General features: G+C 40.5%; 1 protein-coding gene across 1 annotated transcript in view; it reads left to right on the top strand.

Moving 5' to 3' along the window:
* The first annotated feature begins 653 nt into the window (after window positions 1-653).
* The window catches only part of sptbn5 (spectrin, beta, non-erythrocytic 5), a 65,410-nt gene continuing 40,421 nt past the window's right edge, over window positions 654-25,642 (top strand). The window contains exons 1-37 of the mRNA XM_085441031.1: window positions 654-818; window positions 2,177-2,299; window positions 6,073-6,240; window positions 6,547-6,663; window positions 6,900-7,048; window positions 7,195-7,423; window positions 9,034-9,120; window positions 9,214-9,321; window positions 9,397-9,481; window positions 9,560-9,693; window positions 10,288-10,508; window positions 10,629-10,767; window positions 10,889-11,023; window positions 11,125-11,213; window positions 11,399-11,552; window positions 13,998-14,201; window positions 15,302-15,517; window positions 15,787-15,961; window positions 16,575-16,711; window positions 16,857-17,069; window positions 17,215-17,367; window positions 18,144-18,274; window positions 18,550-18,801; window positions 19,405-19,480; window positions 19,860-20,071; window positions 20,445-20,694; window positions 20,870-21,009; window positions 21,732-21,831; window positions 22,001-22,171; window positions 22,335-22,499; window positions 23,031-23,120; window positions 23,206-23,342; window positions 23,743-23,929; window positions 24,095-24,204; window positions 24,842-24,932; window positions 25,136-25,252; window positions 25,403-25,560. Of these exons, the coding sequence (XP_085297157.1) occupies window positions 2,186-2,299; window positions 6,073-6,240; window positions 6,547-6,663; window positions 6,900-7,048; window positions 7,195-7,423; window positions 9,034-9,120; window positions 9,214-9,321; window positions 9,397-9,481; window positions 9,560-9,693; window positions 10,288-10,508; window positions 10,629-10,767; window positions 10,889-11,023; window positions 11,125-11,213; window positions 11,399-11,552; window positions 13,998-14,201; window positions 15,302-15,517; window positions 15,787-15,961; window positions 16,575-16,711; window positions 16,857-17,069; window positions 17,215-17,367; window positions 18,144-18,274; window positions 18,550-18,801; window positions 19,405-19,480; window positions 19,860-20,071; window positions 20,445-20,694; window positions 20,870-21,009; window positions 21,732-21,831; window positions 22,001-22,171; window positions 22,335-22,499; window positions 23,031-23,120; window positions 23,206-23,342; window positions 23,743-23,929; window positions 24,095-24,204; window positions 24,842-24,932; window positions 25,136-25,252; window positions 25,403-25,560 (5,414 nt within the window). The 5' untranslated portion in view covers window positions 654-818; window positions 2,177-2,185. The remainder of the gene's footprint in view (window positions 819-2,176; window positions 2,300-6,072; window positions 6,241-6,546; window positions 6,664-6,899; window positions 7,049-7,194; window positions 7,424-9,033; window positions 9,121-9,213; window positions 9,322-9,396; window positions 9,482-9,559; window positions 9,694-10,287; window positions 10,509-10,628; window positions 10,768-10,888; window positions 11,024-11,124; window positions 11,214-11,398; window positions 11,553-13,997; window positions 14,202-15,301; window positions 15,518-15,786; window positions 15,962-16,574; window positions 16,712-16,856; window positions 17,070-17,214; window positions 17,368-18,143; window positions 18,275-18,549; window positions 18,802-19,404; window positions 19,481-19,859; window positions 20,072-20,444; window positions 20,695-20,869; window positions 21,010-21,731; window positions 21,832-22,000; window positions 22,172-22,334; window positions 22,500-23,030; window positions 23,121-23,205; window positions 23,343-23,742; window positions 23,930-24,094; window positions 24,205-24,841; window positions 24,933-25,135; window positions 25,253-25,402; window positions 25,561-25,642) is intronic.

The raw sequence follows: 25,642 nt of genomic DNA on the forward strand, positions 1-25,642 counted from the left end.
TATAATCCAGGAAACACACACTGTACAGTTTACTTTTACTGGATATTGAACTGTCTCCTCTCTTATCTTTTCCTCTCCAGGTTTTTTTTTTTTTATACCAAAAGGTTTCAGATTAGGACTCAGTGTGCATTTTGTTAAACTGGATCTTAATCCTGGTTCTTCTTCAGGACACTTGCATTTGGGTGCGTCATTTATTTACATTGTAGCTTTTATACATGAATATATGCTGGAAAGATTTAGAAAGAAAGATAATGCATTCGAAGCGTGTCTGTGCGTTTGTGTTTTGAGTTACTGTCACGTTGAACTTTGACTCTTTTGCTGTCAGGTGAGTGGATCTGCTCAAGCCGTAAATCCAATGGTTCCAAAGTTCACACACACACACACACACACACACACACACACACACACACACACACACACACACACTTCAACCTCTTCAAAAAAGACGAGACATGATATTGGCTTTTATTCAGTTCTTGTAGAATTACCATAGCCACACCAATAACCTCTTGCCTAACCTTAAATCAAGTATTCACCCTAAATTTTATTAATTTACTTTGAATCTCTGCAAATTAGCTGTGTAAACACATTTATGTCCCCACAACATGGGCAATACTTGTACACACACATCACAGGAATTCACACACCTCTTTTATGGCAACATTTGGTGCAGACAATAAAATCAGATCAACAGGGTGTCACTCTTCACTGGATCAGAAGGGCATTATTTCTTCTGAAACGGATGTCTTTTCCCCTGAGATTCCAAAGTTGAAAACAAAATAAATCATAAAGAGCTTTGGGCTGCACAGGACTGAAAGGTAAGAGCATGTTTCCTCTGTCTGTGTGCTTGCGTGCTGTATATAGCTTCTCTTCCTGTTCCTGTAGTTTGGTTCTTTCTAAGTTCTTCTGCAGGTTATCTTAGCACCAGGATACTTAAAAGTGACCACATTGCTGCACAAAAGTGTTTCCTGTTTATGTGGACATTTTTAGGCTTCGTGGGCCATATTTGAATTGGTCATTTTACAGTGTATTGCTAAATTGGAAAGCAGAGATAAAGAAGGAGATTTTGACAGCAGTATGGATTTTAGACTGATCTTTATCTTTAGACTGAGGTTAGCTTAGCTTGGAACAAAGTTTAAATATCCTGTTTAAACTTTTTAGTACATCCATCTGGTTGCTATACATTTAGCAAAATTAAGATTTCACTTTCAAGATGATGCATTGCAATAAATTGTGTTTTGCAATATTTGTAAAATTTTTAAACAAGAGAATAAGTGAAGGATAATAGGACAACACATGAGGTTATCTACCTTTCTATCTGTGCCTGAATGTCTTGGCATCACTCCACAAAATCAAAGATCAACTTAGGTTTGACAGTTATAAAAAAAGAAGTGTGCATACACACACATTAATGGCACAAAGCAATGAGTCAGTGAGTTAGGTTATTAAAGCTTAGGAATTTTTACAGCTACATTACATTTAGGTGTAACTGCTGTTGTCAGCATGGAAGAAAATAAAATGTGTCCAATTTAACCGTTGACTCAAGCAAGTGAACTGACAACTCAGTTTAATTTGCCTAGTCAGCTGATTAATCCTACCAAAGGGCAAATGATGAGTGAGGCTTAAATACTTAAAGGATCATTCTGCTTTATTTCAGTCTGGTTTATTGCCCCTATTCTGTTTCTCCTCTTGCTCTAAGGCTCTTTTTAACTTAGGCCATGCAATCACTTTGTGTCCGTCTCTGTTATTTGACTATCATGCATGTTATGCTTATTTTAAGCATTGCTTAAAAATCAGTGACTTCGACAAGTCAATCGCAATGTGTCAAAGAACCAGTGTAGTGCGACAGAGGCTCTAATAACCAAGAGGCACAAGAACACAAGGATGCATAAACAGAACTATGACACTTTCAACAGTAACAACTAAAGTCTTTCAGTTTGCATTTTTTTTGCCTTTAACCTGCAGACTGAAATGTTAAAAGCATTAACTGACACTCCTGTGTGCCACGGATGTGTCTGTCTGATATTACGCTCTCTGATGTGTTGCTGTTGTCCAAACTAGATCTCTCATGAAAATGTGTTTTTTACTTGTTTAAAGCTGTATAAAGTTAAAGCAAGAAAAGGTCAAGATCTGAAAACTGCGTGTGTTTGTGACTTTTAATGTTTTTCATGTTCAGCCCATCAGGATGGCGACAGAGGAGGATGGGGCTGGGAGAGTCCGACAGCTGCAGGAGCAGCGGATGGGAGTTCAAAAGAAAACGTTCACCAAGTGGATGAACAGTGTCTTCCACAAGAATGGGGTGAGATGGGAAGAAGAAATAATTCTAAGAAATAATTATGCATTGCATATGTAAGTTACAGTGGGGCAAAAAAGTATTTAGTCAGCCACCGATTGTGCAAGTTCCCCCACCTAAAATGATGACAGAGGTCAGTAATTTGCACCAGAGGTACACTTCAACTGTGAGAGACAGAATGTGAAAAAAAAAATCCATGAATCCACATGGTAGGATTTGTAAAGAATTTATTCGTAAATCAGGGTGGAAAATAAGTATTTGGTCAATAACAAAAATACAACTCAGTACTTTGTAACATAATCTTTGTTGGCAATAACAGAGGTCAAACGTTTACTATAGGTCTTTACCAGGTTTGCACACACAGTAGCTGGTATTTTGGCCCATTCCTCCATGCAGATCTTCTCGAGAGCAGTGATGTTTTGGGGCTGTCGCCGAGCAACACGGACTTTCAACTCCCGCCACAGATTTTCTATGGGGTTGAGGTCTGGAGACTGGCTAGGCCACTCCAGGACTTTCAAATGCTTCTTACGGAGCCACTCCTTTGTTGCCCGGGCGGTGTGTTTTGGATCATTGTCATGTTGGAAGACCCAGCCTCGTTTCATCTTCAAAGTTCTCACTGATGGAAGGAGGTTTTGGCTCAAAATCTCACGATACATGGCCCCATTCATTCTGTCCTTAACACGGATCAGTCGTCCTGTCCCCTTGGCAGAAAAACAGCCCCATAGCATGATGTTTCCACCCCCATGCTTCACAGTAGGTATGGTGTTCTTGGGATGCAACTCAGTATTCTTCTTCCTCCAAACACGACGAGTTGAGTTTATACCAAAAAGTTCTACTTTGGTTTCATCTGACCACATGACATTCTCCCAATCCTCTGCTGTATCATCCATGTGCTCTCTGGCAAACTTCAGACGGGCCTGGACATGCACTGGCTTCAGCAGCGGAACACGTCTGGCACTGCGGGATTTGATTCCCTGCCGTTGTAGTGTGTTACTGATGGTGACCTTTGTTACTTTGGTCCCAGCTCTCTGCAGGTCATTCACCAGGTCCCCCCGTGTGGTTCTGGGATCTTTGCTCACCGTTCTCATGATCATTTTGACCCCACGGGATGAGATCTTGCGTGGAGCCCCAGATCGAGGGAGATTATCAGTGGTCTTGTATGTCTTCCATTTTCTGATGATTGCTCCCACAGTTGATTTTTTCACACCAAGCTGCTTGCCTATTGTAGATTCACTCTTCCCAGTCTGGTGCAGGTCTACAATACTTTTCCTGGTGTCCTTAGAAAGCTCTTTGGTCTTGGCCATGGCGGAGTTTGGAGTCTGACTGTTTGAGGCTGTGGACAGGTGTCTTTTATACAGATGATGAGTTCAAACAGGTGCCATTCATACAGGTAACGAGTGGGGGACAGAAAAGCTTCTTACAGAAGACGTTACAGGTCTGTGAGAGACAGAGATTTTCCTTGTTTGAGGTGACCAAATACTTATTTTCCACCCTGATTTACGAATAAATTCTTTACAGATCCTACCATGTGAATTCATGGATTTTTTTTTCACATTCTGTCTCTCACAGTTGAAGTGTACCTCTGGTGCAAATTACTGACCTCTGTCATCATTTTAAGTGGGGGAACTTGCACAATCGGTGGCTGACTAAATACTTTTTTGCCCCACTGTAAATGAATTTATTTAACTTGCATACATGTTCCAGCACATTTGACTAAAGGTTGTTACACATAGTCGTAACTGTACGAGACATAATCAGGATGTTTGTATTATGAGGATGTGACAGTTACAAAGCGATGGGTGCAGTAAATATTATCTCTTAGTTCTTTTCAATGTAAACAACCAAATTTTCAAGCCAACGTTAAATGATACGATCGTGGCTCAAGAGTTGAGAGTTCGCCTTATAATCGGAAGGTTGCCGGTTCGAGCCCCGGCTTGGACAGTCTTGGTCGTTGTGTCCTTGGGCAAGACACTTCACCCGTTGCCTACTGGTGGTGGTCAGAGGGCCCGGTGGCGCCAGTGTCCGGCAGCCTCGCCTCTGTCAGTGCGCCCCAGGGTGGCTGTGGCTACAATGTAGCTGCCATCACCAGTGTGTGAATGTGTGTGTGAATGGGTGGATGACTGGATATGTAAAGCGCTATATAAATACAGGCCATTTACCATTTCTTAAGACCGAAGGAAGGGAATTCCAGAGCCGAGGAGCAGAGCGGCTGAAAGCTCTGCTCCCCATAGTGATAAGACGAGCAGGAAGAACAACAAGATGAGCGCCAGATAAAGATCTGAGAGAGCGGGAAACAGTGGTGATATGAAACAAATCACAGAGATTAGGAGGGGCAAGATTATGGTTGCACCTGAGAAAGAGTCTTATCTTTTTCAACTTAAGCAAATAAGGAATTAAGGAAGGAATTAAAGTGTCTTTAATCCAGGTGCTGGAGATTTCTTTTTTTATTACAATTAGCCTCTTCATAAGAAGGGTCATAAAAGCTAAGGACCTTTGATTATTATTTTGTGTGTGTTCACACACTAACTACACTTTATTACTATATTAGATTTGACTTTACAATCTCAACAGCATTTGTGCATTTTATCCTTACATGCTTACACTTTCTTCTTACCCACTGCAAGGTTATCAAATATTTTTGAGGCCTCTATGTTGGCCAACTAGCTGTCATCTTAGAGCAAAGTGTGAAGTTGGAAACTAACAAATGCTAGGTTGGTTAGCAGGTTCAGTCCTTAAACCAAAAAAGAGGAAAACACAGACAGAGATGGCTGCTATTTAGTGGTAAGTAAAAGCAATTTATTTATGGACAGAATCCAAAGACAGATAGGCGGGCCAGTCCATATACATCACAGTGATAAAGTTATACTCACAGTCAGCACTTTTTAAAATGAAATGATAACGTTTGAAGCCATGCAAAATCTTACCTTCACACGATTAACGTTTTCTAAAATATAGGCCCTTAAATTACTGTCATGATTATTAATAGTAGAGCCAAAAATCATTTCATATCTATTAAAGATATTAAAAACATAAAAAAACAAACATTCTGCAGTCCCAACATTTTGACTTAAAGATTTTTTTATTTAAAAAAAGTTAATCACTGCAGTAATGTGCAAAATATTCAAAAATACTGCAGGGTGATAACATATGATACTGTATATAGCAGTTTAATACACAATTCTTATTCTTTAATACACACTTTTTGATCATTTGAGTACATTTCCTTACCTCTGTTACGCAGTAGAAAGTGCATTGTGGTATTAGTACTTTTACTTTAGTGAAGGACTTGCTTCACTGATTTTGTTCCAAACTTGTTACAATGTTACAAAAAAAAAATATCCAAAGACAGAATTACGGTACAAGTTGATTCACAGCAGCTACACAGAAGACACATAATAGTGTAGAGGGAATTCCAGGAGTTGGTAATGGATAGAGAAAGAAATCTAAATTAGAGGTTACAACATACACAGGAAATGCAGTATCATCAAATACTTAAATGTTTAAGTGGAGAGGAAGGATTGAAAAGTAACTGATCTTAAACTGAATTCTCAAACCATTTGAGAATAAATCACACCACCTGTAGGCGTTTGTTTGGTCTAGCAAGTAGATAAAAGAATGGCACCCACACACTTAGACTAAGGTTACCAAATAACTGCAAGGTTTAGTAATATTTCTGATTTGCAAGCTTGAACAACGTGAACATCAAAAATCTGGTACAGTAACGGGGAGCTTCTATGTCAGGTTTGGCTTGTAACTGAAACTGTCCGGATCTCCTGCAGGAGAAATTGGAGCTGACTGACGTCTATACTGAACTTAAAACCGGAGAAGTTCTGATCCGTCTGCTGGAGTTCATCGCCAACGAGAAGTTGCCATCGCGGAGCCGAGGCAAGATGAGAGTCCACTTTCTGGAGAACAACAGCATTGCCATCAATTTCCTCAAAACCAAAGTAACCTACTTTTTGCTTTTTGGTGTCCTGAAAGTGATCCACCAAATTTACAAATATACAAAATTAATCTTATACACACAAACCTCAGTGTACAAGTGTATATGGTTATAGTATTATTCCTCATGAGGAGAACGGTCTTTTCTCAGTATATTTTAATCTTGATTAAATGTTAGTTCTAAAAAGCCAATCAGATTATCCTAAATGTCAAGGTAATGACTTTCAGTTCTTACTGGCAGCTGTAAAATGTTGAACTTCATAGCAGTCTCACGAACGACAGCTTCACACTGCTCTATGCTCTACTGTTAGATTCGGGTGGATTTAATTGGTCCAGAAAATGTGGTGGATGGGGATCGTACACTGATCCTGGGGCTGCTGTGGATCATCATCCTCAGGTTTCAGATTGGACATATTAACCTGGAAGAGGTATCGAATTAAAACTACAGCAGAATTAGTTATCTCCTTTAATTTAAACAATTTATTTATGAATTTAACATATTTAACATTTTCCCTCTTTTTTGGGGTATTTTCCTTTTCCCTTTCCTTTCCCTTGCTCCTCCACATTTTTACTTTTGTCTTTCCATCTTCTTGTCTTTTAAATTTTTTCCATTTTTGCCTTGTTCTCATTTCATCTCACCCCCTTCCCCCCTCCTCCTTCTCAGGGGAACAGCGTAGCTCATCGCTCAGCCAAGGAGGCTCTGCTGATCTGGTGTCAGAGGAAAACATCAGGCTACAATGGTGTTGACGTGCAGGACTTTTCCTCCAGCTGGAGGGATGGACTTGCCTTCAATGCTCTTATCCACGCCCACCGGTAGCATACTTGTGCACACGCATTTTTGTTGTATTTGTGAGGTCCCTCATAAAATATTTCCTAAAATATCCTCAAAAGTCAAAAACTCAAATGGAAACTCAAATCGCTTCTCACAGAGTAAACATACATGTGTCTGTCCATCCCAGACCTGACCTTTTTGACTACCACCGTTTCCATGGTGATAACCCCCAGCGTAATCTGGAGCATGCGTTCACTCTGGCAGAGCGGGAGTTCAGTATCATGCAGCTTCTGGAGGTGGATGACATCATGGTCGCTCATCCTGATGAAAAGTCCATCATGACCTACGTGTCTCTGTACTACCACTACTTTTCCAGGATGAAGCAGGGGCAGACCATCCAGAAGAGACTTGCCAGGGTTGGATTCAGCACAAACATAAACACAGCAGCATTGCATACAACAGAAAAAAAGATCAGTCAGATAATAAATAATATGACCATAATAGCATAATACATAATATTAATTGAAGCCCAAGTGATTCTAAATTTGTGTATAGATGAGTGCATATAAATATATACGACACATACAGACATGCACATGTTATAGATATTAAAGGTGACATATTTCTAATATAAGGCAGAATTGTTTCTGTTTAACTAAACGTGCAGTAAAAATAAAAAAGAGAAGCAATGGGGCAGAGAAAGAGTCTGTATCAGTCTGTCAGTCCATCTTTTCAGACTCAGTCGGCTCTTGTAACTTGATGTTGATTAGCAAAAACCGAGGCTGGTTACAATGGAAAATCTAATCTATAAGGCAGGTTTATTTGTCCCTAAACTCAGATTGTGGGTCATTTTTTTCTTTAAATAATGTGTTGCTTGACATAATGTCTGTCATACCATTTATAGTGTGGACTGCTCTGCCCCATGTGGTATTGTAACCTGCTCTAAATAGTATAGATTACTGCTACAATGACAAGCTGCTGCTCACACAAAACACAAAACACAGCTGGTGGGATTTTTATTTTGGTAGATAAGAAGGTATTAGTAGCTCAAAGGAGAACCTTTCATAAAAGAGGGGCTGTGGATGTTAAGAATCACATCAGATCACATACAATGAGATGCTGCTGGAGGCAGCAGCAGGAACTCATTCAGAGAACCTCACACCTTTAACACACCGAAGCTACAAGCCTTTATCTGCTTCACACATGTTCCTTCTGCTGTACATGATAATAACCAAGTTAAACTGAGTTAAACTGTTTTGGGGCTGAGTGTTGTCAGATGTTTTTTTAAGGTTTGCATTTTGTTTATTTGGACTGAGGGTTATGGTTGCAGGAGTGAAAGTGCTGTGACTGAACACTGATGCTGCTGTATTGCTTCTCATTCTTAAATAACAACCACATTAGTTAATGGGAGGTGAAACTAATATGCTTAATTTCTCATCTTAAGTCGCGTACACAATGGAAGTGATAACTACAGCTTTGAAAATTATGTTAGAAGCCACTTTTATATTTATTAGTATTTTTGCATTGATAGGTAGGCAACTATAAATCAAAAATTAAGCAAGCCAATCATGTGATGTAATATAACAGCCATGCATTTTAAAATCAACATTGGCTCATATAGCTTGTGATAGTGATAGTGCTCAGGTGCAGTGACCAGCATTTTCAGAATGCCAGGAAGTGACTGACAGCAGCCTTTTGCAATAAGATTGAGCAGTTTCAGATGGACACTTTTTTACCCCAGTGGGGTTGAGGGGACATCAAGAGGGGCAGGTGCAGGATGCAGAATTACAGTTTGCAGAATTAGAGTCAACCAGCAACAATGGGGATAGCCTATTAACAATGAAATCATTAAGAAGGCAAGATAGGTAATTTAAGGATTAATTTAAATGAGCAACTTTTCTTGGTTGCTAATTCTTTGGTTACGAACAATATTTTTGTCTTTGATTTGCCAGTCCAGATTCCATTTTAACATATCAAACCAAAACATCCAGAACACAAAAGTAGGACTTCATTCTTTTCTCCACAGATTGTTGGGATGCTCATGGAGCTGGATGGCATGAAGATCCAGTATGAAAGAATGGTCTCAGATCTGCTTCGCTGGATCAAAACTAAGGTAACAGGTCAATCCCAGAAAAAACACAGGAATATAAGACAAAAAAACAAAACAATTAATGAATTAAATTTGGTGATTATTTTTTGACTGAAGATGGTGCAGCTGAATGACAGAAGATTCCCAAACTCTTTGAGGGAGATGCAGAAACTGATGAGCGCTTTTAAGACCTACAGAACTGTGGAGAAACCTCCCAAATACCAGGTCAGATGACCCTCACATTTTAAATTCAGCGTCCTCCTTTGTTCATCTCCTTAAAGTTAAGTCTTGTTTTTCCAGGAGCGTGGGGCAATTGAGGCCCACTTGTTCAGTCTGAGGACTCAACTGGCAGCCAACAACCAATGGGCTTATAATCCTCCCGAAGGTACAGAACACTAACAGTCAATTATAATATAAGGGCTGCTATGACAAAGATCGCTCATGCTGTTGTGTATTTGTAAAGGTAAAACTCTGAATGACATCGAGAAGAGCTGGGCTATGCTGGAGAGGGCGGAACATGAACGAGAGCGAGCCCTACAGGAAACGCTGCTACGCCTGGAAAGCCTGGAGCAACTTGCACAGAAGTTTGCCAGGAAGGTAACGCCACTCTACTCATATGAATGTCTTTGTTACAAGTCTCCCAGTTTTGATCGTAATGTTATGGAGTTGCCTGACATATTCCTGAGTAAATTATAAAAACAACTTTGTGATTACAAATCACTGTGTTGTGCGTAGAAACAAATTTCAGTGAGTTTTGGTAATGTTAACCTTAAAATGGATGCGACCTTTTGACCACTCTTGTTCCACTGGACATATATGCAAGATCTTGTTATTTGTTATTAACAACCCCACAGAAAAGTAGATACACACAACACAACAAAAAAGTATAATTTTGATTTAATTTTAAACTTTTTTTTATTAAAATAGGTATATCAGTTTGGAATCTGTTCAGAATGGAATACCCTTTACTTAAAGCTGGGAAATGGGGACAAACGTGTTGCTGGGATTTTGTGAATTTGTTTGTGTAATGTTAACTTAAAATGGAAACCACTTTTTGGCATCAGAAAGGTTAATCTATGCAGACAAACAGCATTCAAAACCCTGGATCTGATATTCAACTTTCTGCCTGTTTTTATGGCTCCTTAAAAAATCCCCAATAGACTGCAAAATCCTTCCTTTTTGTCTTCTCAGGCAGCTCTGAGGGAGGGCTATCTTGAGGACACACTGCGTCTGATCCGGAGGCAGGACATCCGAGGTCTGTCCACACTGGAGGAGGCTCAGGCAGCTGGCCGGCGTCTGGAGGCCTTGGCTACCGATGCACTGGCCAGGGAGCCACGCTTCACGGCCCTCAGAGACATGGCAAAATCCATCGAGAAAGGAAACTACCACAGCAAGGAGCAGGTCATTGGGAGGTGGGAGGATGAAAACAATGACTTTGTGTAACACTCTTTTTGAAGGGAGAAGAACCAAGAAGTGACATTAATTAAAAAAAAAAAACTTGTACTCTACATAATAATATATTTGTTTCTAAGGGAGGAGAACATTAGCCATCGATGGAAGGACCTGCTGCAGCAGCTCCAAGAACAGAGGATGCTTTTGGGAAATGTAGTTGAAACTCTGAGCATCCTGCGGGACATTGAGCTTGTCTCCCAGGAACTGAAAGAGCTACAAGTGAGCTTATTATTCGAAATTTAGTTATAATGACGACACTGGAGTTTTACTTAGATTGTACTGTGAGAGAAGTGGGGTGACTTTAATATTACTGACTGTCCCCTCCCTTATCCCATCTTAGTCCCAAGCCAGTTCCTCTGAACTGGGGAAGCAGCTGACGGAGGTGGAGTCTCTTCTTCAGAAACAAGATCTCCTGGAAGCTCAGATCTCAACTCATGGTGAAACCATCACTGCAATCAGTAGCAGAGCTCTGAAGGTACGCTAATAATTGGCATCTCATGTCCTATTAGGTCACTGTTTGGGGAATTTGTAAGGGTGATTTCTGTCAGACTGACCCACCTCCTTTCTCTCACTCAGGCAAAAGTAAGGGATGGGCAGCAGATTCAGAGCAGAGTGAGAGCTCTTGACACTCAGTACAAATCGCTGGTGTCTCTCAGCAGCAGCAGGTTTGCTTTAGTTTTCTCATTTACAGCATGAGGGAAAAATCATTTATCAAGCAACAGGTCTAAACGTGTAACATTTCTTTGTATGTCCAAAATGGTGGAATAGAAAGTCTAATTAGTCTGATATTCTGTTGCTACATCTCTCACCTGTGCTCATCTTGCCTCACATCTTTCCTTTGCTGTGTCAGGAGGAGGCAGTTGGAGGCTCAGTTGAGGTTGTTTGAGTTCCTCTATGACTGTGAGGAGTTGGAGGCCTGGATCTATGAGCGCTGGTTAAAGCTGCAGACGGCTGGACTTGGAAGAGACCTCAACCACATCCAGGTGGCCGAACACAAGCACAAGGTGAGCCAGAAAGCTGTGTATACGGACACTTGAGCCCATAAGGTTCCATGCTTTGGACTTTGACACTGTGAAGAAGTTTTGTTTGCTTTTTTACACAGGCACATGTGTTACAGTGGTTTAAGGGTGTTCTTTGTGAATGTGTTAACTCTGAATTATGTGATGAAAAGTCAACTTTTTTGTGCCTCTTGTGAAAAACACAGGATTCATATTATTTTACAGATTGTCAAAACTTTAGAAATGTTACATTGTTATTCTTTATTAAAAAAAGAATAACAAAAGCTTATAAAGCAGATACATGTTTCTGTTTTTTTTTTAAATGCCTTAAACTAAAGCAAGACAGGACTCTAAGTCAAAAGATTAACTTAAAGAGGCAGCTTTTATTTGCTGTGAAAACTAAAACCAAAATACATGAACACTGTCACTCGGCGCAGACTGAAATCACAGAAAACTGAATTTTATTTACACACTCCCGGTTCACTATACACAGGTGAAGGAGAAGGGGGCCAAGGTTCCCAGGGGTACAGGGAAGAATCAGGAAAAGTGTCCTCTCTTGCTCCGCTCCACACGAACAGAACAATGCACTTGGAAAGGTCCTTTCCTCACACACGCCACTCTCACTGCGGCACTCACGAACAGGCTTCGGTGTCCAAACTTCCAAACCGAGCACGAAGAATCTGTATACAGAGATCAGGAATTAACACGGAAAACTGTCACGAAGAGAGCTCAAAACTGGCTTAGGCTAAAGTAGCACTGACGAGCGTTACTCAATAGTCCAGCAGCGAGGTGCTCTCAGTCACTGCCTTAAGTAGCGAGAGCAAACAAGGTGAGGAGCCACAGGTGATTGCTTGCAGGTGGTGATGGCCAGGGGCGGGAGCCCACAATGAACTCCACCCAGGCAGCAAGTAGAGAGAGAGAGGAGAGAGAGAGGAGAGAGAGAGCGAGACAAAAGCAACACACATGTAGCCACACAGGGCCAGCCGGGCAGGCACCATGACAAACACTACACAAACAAAAGATAAACTAGAACTAACAACTGAACTGGACTAGACTTGACAACATGGAACTAACACCAGAACACAGCTTACATGGAGAACACGACAATGAACAGAGTGAGACTAAACACTTAAATACAGATGAAGGATAACAAGGGGATGGAAACAGGCGGGAACACAGCTAGGACTAATCAAACCTGAGAAGACAGGGAGGAAGCAAAACTAAATACACTGAATACAGGACAAAGGACTATCAAAATAACACAGGAAACAAGAGACACACATTAAGATGTAAACACAGGAAACGGGGGGAGCGAGGGTCATGAAGGGGAGACAGATAATAATGGATTGGATTTATATAGCGCTTTTCAAGGCACCCAAAGCGCTTTACAATACCGCGCCATCGGCCCAACACCAGTAGGCAAGTAGGGTAAAGTGTCTTGCCCAGGGACACAACGACCAGGACAGAGAGCCCAGGGATCGAACCGGCGACCTTCCGGTTACAGATGCGATTCCCAACCCCCTGAGCCACGGTCGCCCGATGAATCAACACGGAGAGAAAATTTAACATGCGCGAGAGACATGATAGACTACACAAGCAACAAGGACACAGGGGAGGCCAAGCACAGAACCATGAATAATATTAACCACAAGAATGTAGAATATTGTGTAAAACATAATCTTAAAAAGAAGAAAACATAAATCCTGAGCTCCGACTCACGGCCCTGACAATATAGAGTTGGACCTACAATAGGTTGCATGCTGTGTGGATTGTTGAGGGATTATGGACCTAAAACCAGGATGCAGGAAACAGTGACTAAACTCTAAGCAAGTTTTAATGGTGATAACCCAGAGAGTAAACCAAGCCAAAATCCAGAAGCTGAATACAAAAAGCAGGAAATCCAAAACATCAAGGGACACTTGGCATCAAGGACGACAGAGACAATACAAGAGGTAACGAGGTAAATGTTCGTCATGTGACAATTGAAACTAATCTTGAGACAAGCGAAGTAGGAATAAAAACAAAGCACAAGTGACAAAAGACTATAAAAATAAAACAGGAAGTAACAAAACACCAACACAATGACTCTAACAAACAAACAAACCGAAATAAGTGAAACAAAGGATTAAGTCATCGGGAATAACCAATCAAACTAAGACTTAAGAATTCAAAAATACACAAGCTGAAAAAAGTCCAAAGCCCAAGACCACGAAACAATATTTGCCAAGTTTTAAATGAAATGAAAATAACATAAACAAGAAACAGCAATGCAAAGAACAGAAGTGCATCTAAACAAAACAGACAAATAATAACATTTAAATTCTGGTTTAAGTCATGTAATCTGGTTAATCTGACTGTTTTTAGGCTGAACATGACCCCACCTTGAGAATAAAGGCAATTTAAATCTATCTTGACTCTAAATGCCACTTCAAATAAATCATAATTTGATAGGTGCTGGAGGCAGAGGTCCAGGCCCAGGAGTCTTTGTATAAAGGTGTCCTGGGTCGAGGTCAGGATCTGCTCTCCAAACAGAGTCAGGAGAATCAGCAAGCTGTTCAGAAGTGGATCAGGACTCTCAAGAAGCAGTGGAGCCACCTGACTGACGAGGTGACGGGACACCGCGACAGACTGCAGGCTGCCGCTACCATAAAGCAGGTGAATAATAGTGGCGAGCCGGCTCCTTATCGCAAGCCGTGGGTTTTTTTCCCCTTTCTCTCACCCTCTCTCTCACACACACTTTTTTCCCGCTTCACTCCGTACACGAGCCTTGTGCTTTGCGCTGGGCAGAGGGGGGAGGGGCGGTAGTTACACTCGCAGTAGCACAGGAACAGAGCGGGAGGGAGAGAGAGAGAAAGAGAGCCAGGGACAACAACGTCACATTAGAAAGGTATAGTAATCATCCACAACTATTTTCAGTTGCGGATGATAAAGGATTCAGAAAGTTTATTCATGCAGGCCCATATGACAGAGAATGTGCATCTTCTTTTTGTTTTCATATTTTTTCTTATTTATATTTAATTGTGTTGTGGTTTGCAGTGTTTTGTGTTGTTTCACTTTAAATTTGTTTAAAAGGAAAAAGCTGAAAATTTAAATAGTTAAAGTTGAAATGTGAATAGTTGTTTTTGTTTTATATGATTTATTTATTACATTTTATGTGGAGTGAATAAATAAAAGTATATTTAGGTAGCTCTGTTTTGAAGTTCAGTTAACGCTAGAAATGTGTTTTGGAGTTTGTACGTGCTTTTTCTCTAGGGGCCACTGTATATATTTATATTTATATATAAATAAAACCACTTTTTTTTTACATTAGTAATTCCTTTTGTGCATAATTTTATATTATTGTTAATAATAAATTAATTAAATCAACAAAACAACCTGAAGAGCCGGTTCGGAGCCGAAAGAGCCGGTTCTCTAAAAAGAGCCGGAAATCCCAACACTAGTGAATAATGTGTCATTAAAGGCAGAGAAGAAGAAGAGAAGATTGAAAAAAAGCTGTTTTTGTTTAGTGTAGCTTCTTTTTGTCTGTAAACTCCTATCTCTGCTCACAACAAACACATTTTTGAGGTATTACTGTTTTTTTACAGTTAGTCTAATTATTTTGCAGTCAGATTTTTACCTGTGTGCTGCTGTTATTGTGTAGGTTCTAACCATCCTGTCACGTATGTCATGTTTTATTTTCTTGTGTGGTCTTTTGGAACCTGCTCTTGATCTCTATAGACATGCTCTAAGACAGTAACCTTTATTTCTCTGACCAGTATTTTGCAGATGTGGAGGAGGCTAACTCCTGGCTAGGTGACAGGAAGCCACTGCTGATAAGCGAGGATCATGGGAAGGACGATTCCAGCACAGCATTGCTTCTTCAGCGCCACCTTCGTTTGGAGAAGGAGATGGCAGCGTATGCCTCAGAGATAAAGAGACTGTCAGAACAGTCAAAAACTGCAGCACAGCTGACGGCGCTGACTGCACAGCAGGTCATTCTGCATGCCTTATTCAGATATTGTTTCTGTCAGATAGATTTTCCTAACATTTCTTATGTGTAGTTATTAATGAGTCCTTACTAAAATAATATAACATAGTTGAAAGATGTTTCTCCTATGTGTTCCTTACTTTTTTAATCTTCATTTATTGGCTGTTATAAACTGTGATATCAATAAACTGACAAATAGCTAATATTGGCTCTACAACACTGACTGTGATAGTAGATGCAAAGCTATAGGCAATATTTCCTCATCCCTTGTAGGCAGAGCCTCAGCAAGGCAAGATGATCCAATATAGCGATTCCTCTGGGGAAGAGGAGAAGGAGTGGCAAGGAGCACGAACCTCACTATCCAGTACCAGAGGTGGGAAGGGCCCTGTAAGCATCCCCCCTCAGAAAGAGGAAATCAAGGCCAAAGTCCGCTTCAGATACAGCAGAGGTACTGGAGTACTTAGTGTCACTGTTGTGTTGCATAGCATGATAAGGAGTGACTGCTACTCATACATGAAAACACAAGCCTATATTCTGCACTAAATAATCTGCCAGCACTACACTGTGTTATTTCATTTCTCATTTTGATACAGAATGCCCATTTTTCTCTTAAAACAGAAATCTTACTCAGGTCAGACCAAGTCACATAAAAAATATTCATTAAATATTTAGGCAAATTTATAGAGATGCTCTTGTTTACAGAGAGGACCAGATAACAGGCCAATTTAAGAGGAAAAATATCATGCATTATGTCCTTCTCTATTAACCATGTCTGAAAGTGGCTTTACTCCAATTCGCTATTTTCTGTAACACAGGCCAGGTTAACACAGGTTTACTCTGTGGTTTACTATGAAGAGCAGTAATCTGTGCTAAAAAAAATGATGACAGAAAATAAGGAAAAGCAGATTATGTAAATTGTAACTGTTTTCATTTTTGCATTTCTAAAATGTAGCCAAGTGTGTTGTGATGAACAGACATGGGCTATATCTGAAATCACACAACAGAAAAACACATAGTAGATACTTTATTGAAATGTAAAGTATAAACTAATCTGATTTCAGGTCAGTTTCCGTGGGACCGCAATGAGATTGTGACCATCGTCAGCAGTGAGCCGGATGGAGACAGAGTTGTGGCCAGAGACAGTGGAGGAAACCAGCAGTCCATTCCCAAAACCTACCTGAATATGCTGCCATCCAGTGTATGATCAATACTGAACCAGTTCTTTGGTCAGATTATGAAAATATCACATCTCGTTAGTGGACATGCTTTGTTAGTGGGCAGTGTGAAAATAAATTATTATGTATTTTTTTAAAGTGTCAATAACTTTATCACACCCTCTTCAGGTTCCTCCACCCACTCCACCTGCCTCAGCCAATGATATGCCAGAAAGCTCAAGCAAGAAACTGAGTCGTCCAAGGCGAAAACGCTCTATGCGTCGCGGCACAGCTGAGATCCAAACCACATTACTGCCAGACCCCGAGTACCAGAGAGATACTGTGGAGAGCACACAGGGCAGGTTGGACCAAGAGTACAATTTCTTGTACAACCTGGTGAAGGTGAGAGAAAGGAGCAGTATACAGAATATAAACTGTTTACTTAGTTATGTGGGAGGTTGTATTAAGATGACAGATTATTATACAGAAAAGGACATTCAGAGTAGCTGTATTCTAAAATCAGATTTATATTTATATTGGTTTTCAGACAAAGACAAAGAGCCTGGAGGAGATACTGCGTCTTCATCGATTTTACAACAGCTGCCATGAGTTTGAGTCATGGATGGAGGATAAGGAGAACATCCTCAACACCTTCAGCACTGATGGTGACAATCTAGCAGTGGTTCAGGCCAAATATGAGGTGAAGACTTCTCCAGAAAAATATTTCCAAACATATCGTACAAGACTTATCCTACAAACTGAAAACAGGGGATCAACTCATCTGGGTGAAACAAATGTCCCAATACCTCATGATTTTTCTAATTTGTTTAATCCTTAAATGCATCTCTTAAAAAATATTAAGACTACGTCACAGCCCATCATTTTGTTCAGTTAAGATCTCAGCATAAACTGTAACAGCAGTCAGGTGTTTCCTTTTGCTGATGGTGGGAAATTTAGCCTTGTGGGTTTACTTATAAATGAGTAAATAATAGCACATGGTGTTGTCGAAGCTGGCTAGATGGATTCTGATACCAACAGATTTGTAGATGAAGATCAACCTTAAGTTAAGCTCATAAATCATATTATTTATTGGGAAGGAGAAACTTTTAACCTCTAAAGCCAGAAAATCACAGGGTAAATACTGGCTTCCAATTGTCACTTCTGTAGGTTAATCAGAAATGAAAAAATGTGGCTTTAGGTAGAATACATCTGATAAGGCAGCAGTTCATATTAAGTGCCACTGAGTTTTCACTGATTTTCTTCTGTAGCATCAATCTTTCGTTTCAGTGATTTTCACCCAAACAACAACTTTTTTTTGTTGCTTTTTTAAATGATTAATTTGAGATTTTTTCTGACTTTTGGACATATTTAAGAGGCCTGATTTTTTTTATTTTCACTTCTTCAGAATAAACTCAGACAAACTCAGATTCATAAAATATCTGAATACTTTGACTCACCCTTGACTTTCTGTTTTAGAACTTTCTGACTGAGTTAGCGAGCGGACGAGGTCAGCTGGACGATATCATCAAAATGGCAGACGAGCTGGTGAAGAGCCAGCACAGTAAACAGAAAGAAATCCAATCCAGAAAGAGGAGTGTTTCCAAAAGGTGCAAAAAAAGTCCAAATCACTCAAATCAGCACAAGGACCCAGATACACAAACTAGATCCTGTGAAAAAGTGATGTCTCATTGTTACTGTTATTAAAATGACAACAGTGAAGGACCCAGTAACAACGGCTTGCTATTATAGCAACATGCTATAATAAAGTGCCTGGGCTGTAGGTTGAGTACAGGACAGCATTTTGGACAGTTTTGGGGCGCCAGAAGCTCCTGATGACTGTGTGACAACTGTGTGATAGTTCTGGGTTCTGGGTGTGTTGCAGGTGGGATCGGATTCAGCAGCTGAAGGATGACAAAGGAAAGGAGCTGCTGAGTACGGCAGATGTGCAGTCCTTCCTGCATAGCTGCGAGGAGGCTAAGGCTCAGCTGCAGGGTGAGCTGTCCCAGCTTGACGAAGTGGACGTGGGCTGCACCCCCTTCACTCTGCTTGCTGAGGAGAAGAACCAGATTCGGGCCCTTAGAGACATCAAGATGCTTGAGGGGAAGATTGCTTACCTGAAAAGCGTTGCAAAGATGTATGGTCTGATATAGTCTGTGGGATTTTGAGGTGTTCTGCAGTTGTCTCAGTAGTACTTAATTTAATCAAAAACACTTTAAAAGTAATTGATGGTTACAAATATGTTAAGCAACCAACCAATCAATCAATCAAACAATCAATAATAATAATTTTAGAAATGTGTGTTGTAATTTGATAGAAATAAGTCATTGTTGTTTTGTATTTGATGTTCATAATGATTCATCAGTGATGTGATATATGTATATAAAGGAAATTAAAAGAGCCATAGACGTGACACTGAAGGTAGCTGCAGTTTTCCTGAGAATAGTTTTGTGAATTACTTTCACATGAATGGGCTCATGGATTGGCCTACACTGGTCTGTACCTTGGTACATGGGCTTTGATGTGTTCATGTGTTCACCGCTCTCCAAATATCTATTACAGATGATAATGGTATCTTAATTTACATTACGAATAACACAGAGCTGCATTAGTCTGAAAGGTTTCAAAGTTAAAACACTTTACATGAACTTCTAGCTAAAAGTGTTTTTTCTAAAGAAACTTCACGGTGGAGTACATCTCCATTCATCTCCACTCAATTTGCTCACATCCTGTGTTACAGGAAGCAGGACTGCAGTCCGGCAGAGAGTGCGGCCATTATGGAGGAGGTTCGAGGTTTGGAGGCTCTGCTGGATCAGGTGACATTTTCCTTCTTTGTTTTAGACTGACTGGAGTGTAGTAGCCAAGAGTGAAGGTGTTCAAACTTCAGTCTGTGTTCCTACAGAACATCTCTTTTGTGCTTGCAACATTTCGTGTTGATTTGCATTGACACTGACATACTCGACATCATTATTTTATTAATAAAAGTGAAGATCTCTTATTTTTTGTATGTACAAAGCAGCTGGTATAAGACTGAAAAGGTACAGCGTTTGGGTCATTATAATTAGGTTTGATATTCTGATGAACACAGACTCAGAGGCTGTTACTGTTTTATTATTGTTATATTATTATTAAATGTTTTGAGTAAAAAAATCTAAAATAAAACTACAAACTAAAAAAAAATACATTTTTGTACAGGTGAAATGTCAAGCATCAGACAGACAGCACCAACTGGAGGAGGCCCGCAGGCTGCAAAGTTTCCAGCAGGAGGCCAAGGAGCTAGAGCGCTGGGGGGGTTCAGTTCAGGAACGGCTCCTGCAGGAGGAGACAGCGAGCGATGTGGCCTCGGCTGTCACGCTGCTGGAGCAACACCAGGAGCTGCAACTAGAAATGGAGACACAGAGGAGCAGGTAAATAGCAGAAACTGTGCACAGCATTCAGTGCTTAGTGTGTTGTTGTTCCATTCATTGAATTGCATTCATTTAATTCTATTTAATTCGAAATAAATTAAATCTGCAGCATCAGTAAATTTAAATGCAAAGTGTTTTAGCAGTGGTTAATAGGAATTTAAAAAAATTATGATGAAAATTATTATGATTAAAAATTATGCTAAAGAATGTTCAAATCATTAATCCTGTGCACGTATTTTTTTTAACTACCATAACGCTTGTCCATAATGAAAGCCATTTCTATCCCCTTCTGACAAAGGGATTGAGAAGATTGGCTCATGGACATCATCATTTAAGTGGACTGTGTCTCTCCCACTGTGTGTGTTTTTGCCAGGCTGAAGGAGATGGAGAACTTAGGGAAATCTCTGCTGCAGGGATCATCCAATGGGAAAATAGGCGGTGTTGACATCCAACAAATCCTTGATAATCTCAGTGCTGAAAGGAGTAGGCTGGAGACGCTGTGGGCTAGTAGAAAGAAGCATTTGGAGCAGGGTGTGGAGCTCCAGAGGCTGAACCAAGAGGGAGACCGGATTGAAGCAGCATTGTCTGGACATGAAGCCCGACTAAAAGTCCAAGATCTTGGGGTGAGGGTGCTCATTTCTCACCTTTTTACATGGTCCAGCTCCTTGAAATGTTACCCTTAAATTTGAATCCTAAATAAGTATTTATAGAAATCTGTGAAATTGCTATAAGTAAAGATTATAAATAGGATGTTCTATCATAAAAATGTCAAAATAATGATTACATTTATTGATGCAGGACTCGGTAGACAGTGTGCACAGTCTACTGGGGCGACAAGATGAACTTGAAAGTCTTCTTATGGCTTTGGATCAAAGAGTGGATAAATTCGCTGAGCGCAGCAAGGAGCTTATCGACCAGCAGCACTTTGCTTCAATACAGTAAGAAAACACAGCAGAAATTGTTCCATAAAGTGGGCTGTCAACTCCATAATTTAATTCTTATGCTGTACTGGAGTAACTTTGCATATTTTGCTTTTTTTTAAAATCCTTCTTTGTCTAATCTTAAACCTATTTATCATATACTGAGCCATGGCATAGTCCCGACATTCATCCATGTAAACAAGCTGATTTAGTTCCCTTTATGCCAACTTTCTTCTCATGGACTGTTCCCAGCATACAGAAGGTTTTAACAGGGTGGGTGGGACTAAAGAAATAAGAGTAGAAGAAGTTAGGGATAAATAGAATTGGTTCTATGAATTGGGTACTATCACTCTGTTTGTAAATCGTTCTACAAGTAGAACACACATCACTGCAAAATTAGCATAATGCAAATCTAAGCTCATCTGCTTGCTACTTCAACCTAACAGGAAAGCTTTGATGCAGTATGCACACAGTTTGCAGAGCACCAAGGCTGTTTCTTTTCCATACGACATGAAACCGTGCCATCTAGCTGTCAAATAAATTACACCACATGTATACCATCTCTGCTACTTTGATTAAATGGCTTGTGAGGGGTCATGCCAATCATCTTCTCAGGCAGATGGCGGGGAACTGTTTATATTATTAGTTAAATTGTCCCTCTAACAACCAATATGTTCAAGTCAATAACCTTAAAATAAACTGCGTCACCAATCTTTAAAACCTCAATGTTTTTCTTACAGCATTAAGGAACGGAGCAGGAGCATCCAAAAAGCCAACAGGAGGCTGAAAGAGAGCTGCAGGAAGAGGAGGAACCTACTGCTGGACTCCAAGAAATACCAAGTACTATTGTCAAAATGCTAAAAACAAGAAAACATACTTTACTTTATGTTGTTTATTGTGTCGAGTACCTGCACTGATCATAATATCTACAGGAGAGCGCTCAGATGAATGTTATAAGTTCTTTAATAATAATTATAAGGGTGAATTTGCCTGGTGTTTCGTGTGGCAGGAGTTCCAAAGAGATGCGGATGAGCTGCTGTTGTGGATGGAGGAGAAGTTTAAGGTGGCAGAAGACGAGTCCTACCGAGACCCCACAAACATCCTCTGGAAGCTGAAGAAACATGAAGCGGCTGAGAAGGAGATGCAGGCCAACCAAGTCTGGTTGGATAGACTTGTTCAGGTAAAACACCTCTAACTTTTCACCCAGCATGATGACTTCTGTAGAGGAAACAACAAGTGTTTGACAGTGACTCTGGCAACACATGCACAGTTGCATATTGAAAAGACGACTTGCACTTTGGTGAGATGTCACTTTCAGTACATATGTGTGTGTTTGTGATAAGCTGGGAGAGGAGATGATTGCTGAAGAGCACTACAACAGTCAGAGCATCAGCAGGAAGTCTTCTCAGCTCACGAGTCGGTGGAAAAGACTACAAGACAAGATGGCTGACAGGGGGGACAGGCTGAGACAGGCGGGGCAGCAGGAGCAGCTGATGGAGCTTTTGCAGGTAAACTACTGATGGAGAAACTGGATAAGACGTTTGTGTGGTCCAGTTCAGTGATGTTGGTGCCTTTTATGGCTTTTTGAGGAAATTACCAGACAAATAATGCTGTCTGTGTAGCCCATCCAAGAAGTTTGTACTTCAGTCTTGATTTGTGAGATTGTAGCATTTATTAATGCTAGGTAATCAGTTAATTAGCACTAATATATGTATGAATGCACTTTGCCAACCTAGCCTACCTGCATTAATTGATAACTTTACACCCCAGCCTCTTGTATGCCTCAAATATGCTCACCACTGGCTCCCAAAAAAGCAAGAAGAACACAGCTTAACTTTGAGACTTCACAAGCCTTTAGGTGACACTATAACTGACCCCTGTCTTTTATATACAGTTCATAGTTTCTGGCCAAATTTAAATTTACACTAATTTTAGAGGTCAACTGGAGTAAAAAATTAAAGACCATCCTTCCCAGGAGAAGTAATTGCTGTCCAAACAGAGCTTCATTCTCAGAAAAATCTTGTACTTTTCCTCCACAGGATGCCAAGCTGAAGATTGAGGCCATCCAGTGGATGCTAAACAATGCTGCCAAAGGTCACGACCTGCGCTCCAGTCGACAGTTGCTGAAGGTGAGGACAGGCCTGCATTGATTTAATGACACTGGGTTTTACAGTTAGACATCAGTGAGTACTTTGTGTGTGTGTGCTCATGCAGGAGCATCAGCAGCTGGAGCAGGAGGCCAAGGAACTGGCAGAGAAGATCAACTCTATTGTGAGCAGGGCCAAACACCTCGCTTCCAACCACTTTGACTCTCAAAGGATCCTCCAGGAGACAGACGCCTATCTCACTTTGTAAGTTACTTTGAATCTTCAAACAAATAGATATTTGCATTTATTGCATTTAGAGTAACTTCAGTGCATATAAAACCAAGTGCATGGTGAAGAAAAGAAAGGAGTACAAACAAGATCAGGTCAGGGTGTCTCAGCTAAGAAAACGATCTGTTGAAGTAAAACGACAAAAGGCAAAATAACAACAAAAATAAAAGTGGATGACAAGGACGCTCACACGGAGACAAAATCTGAAAGACACAGATACATAGAATACAATTTCCTATGTCACTTCAGGTTTTATCTGTCATTGTCTCCTTTGGGGTATTTTATTCTGTGTGTAATTAAAAAGTAATAACATAAATATAGTCCAGTGCTCACTTTAGGTTATCATCATCTTGACTTTATAACCTCTGTGTGGCAGATTCAAGTCCCTGCAGAAACCTCTGGACGAGCGTCGAGCACAACTGGAGGCATCTGTGTCGTTGTTTGGATTTTATCATGATGTGGATCTTGAGCTCAACTGGATCTCTGAGCATGTTCCTGCCTCTGGATCTACAGGATATGACAAATCTCTGGCTGGGGCCCTCAGCCTCATGCAGAAACACAAGGCACGAGCTGGGTTGCAGTTCTTTATCTATAAAACCTCCCCTTTTCCTTCATTTGTTAACTGAGCTGAGAGCTCAGTTGGAATTACAATGGACTCAAGTGATTTGACACATTCACAGGGCTGTGTTTTACTTAACATTTGCTCATGTACTCGTGTGTTAACCCAGGAGCTGCAGGCCGAAGTGAATGCACATAGAAAACACCTGAACCACATTCTGAAGAAAGGGCGCAGCCTAGCCAAATCCAACAAGTCAGAAAGAGAGGCGGTGCTGCAGAGGTGTGGTTGTTTTTTTTTGTCATCAAAAAAAAGTTTCATGTGCATTGGTGCATTGTAGTGAATCTATCTTACGCTGACATTGCTTATAAAATGCATTAAAACTAGAAACCATCACAAAATAAGCATTTAATTAGACAAGGAAAATGGTATGTTAAAGAATAAGTTATAATATAATAAAATTGATAAAACATTATCAAACACATTACCTTAGTCCACCAAATAATGAGAACAAAATAGACACCATTGAATGATCTTGTCCAAATAGCTTGGTAATCACTCCTGTCTTTGAGGCCTAACACTGATGCAAAGATGGGATTGTTTTCAAAACCCAGCACACTGATCTGAAGGAATAAATTTAAATTTAATGACATTAAAACGACCAATTCCATGAGAGAAACTGGTCCTTTCTCTAAATGTAGGATTTTGGATTTTTAGACTGCAAAGATGCCATTGGCTCCAATGTATGCAAATGTTTCATAATTTTTGGGAGGGGTTATGTTATATAGCTGGGCACTTGACACAACTTTGAGAAGGTATTTGTCTGTACAGTTCAAGTGATCTGTAATAAGTACGGTTTCAGTTTGGACCAAATGTGTTCTGGCTTTGTGGAGCAGTGTAAATTTCTGCTGTTTTGCAGGTGCGACCACCTCAATACAGAGTGGGAGGAGCTTGAGGATGCCTGCAAAAAGAGAGCAGCTCACCTCAGCAAGGCTATTACCAGAGAACAGGTGAGATGGACAAGGATATTATATATTGGAGGGAAGTGAAAGTCTGATACTGACACTCCATCATCAAAATACTTTTAAGTAAGACACTTAGTTCTGCAGCTGTCTAACTGGTCATTTAGAGTTAAATTTTGAAGTATTTTATGCTAAACCCAACCAAAACAAAACATAAACTGCTACATTTTCTGTGTGTGCCTCATCTCTAGCTGCTGTTGGACTGCTCAGAGCTGGAGTCCAGACTCGCAGAGATGCTCAGTCTGGTGAACATCGACGACTATGGCAAAAACCAGCTGGCCACACAAAGCCTCATTACTAAACACCAGGTATATCACACACTCTCACTGTGTACACTTTGCTTAGTCGGAAAAGGACCTCATATGATTCCCCTATCGATTCCTGACGAAGAAATCAAAGAACAGCGTGCAGATTGTACAACAACAGAATCAGTAAACAGTGTCCTTGTGTTCGTGCAGGTGCTGGAAGGACAACTGGAGGTGTTGGAAGCTGAAGTAGAGGCATTAGGAGACCAGGTAGAGCAGGCCATTCAGAACTGGAGCCTGGAGGAGCTCAGCAGACCCTACAGTCGAATCAGCAGCCTGAACCAGCAGCTGCAGCACCAGGCTGGACTCAGGTGAGCACACACTCATATTGTTGGATTACTTTCTCTGCTTTTCTCTCACAGATTGTTTTTTGAGTCTCTCTCTTTCGTGATA

The sequence above is a fragment of the Copadichromis virginalis genome, linkage group LG19, assembly GCF_057382275.1.
Source record: "Copadichromis virginalis isolate Kocher_CV1m ecotype Utaka linkage group LG19, C_Virginalis_male_GT1.1, whole genome shotgun sequence".
In the NCBI taxonomy this organism is placed as follows: Eukaryota; Metazoa; Chordata; class Actinopteri; order Cichliformes; family Cichlidae; genus Copadichromis; species Copadichromis virginalis.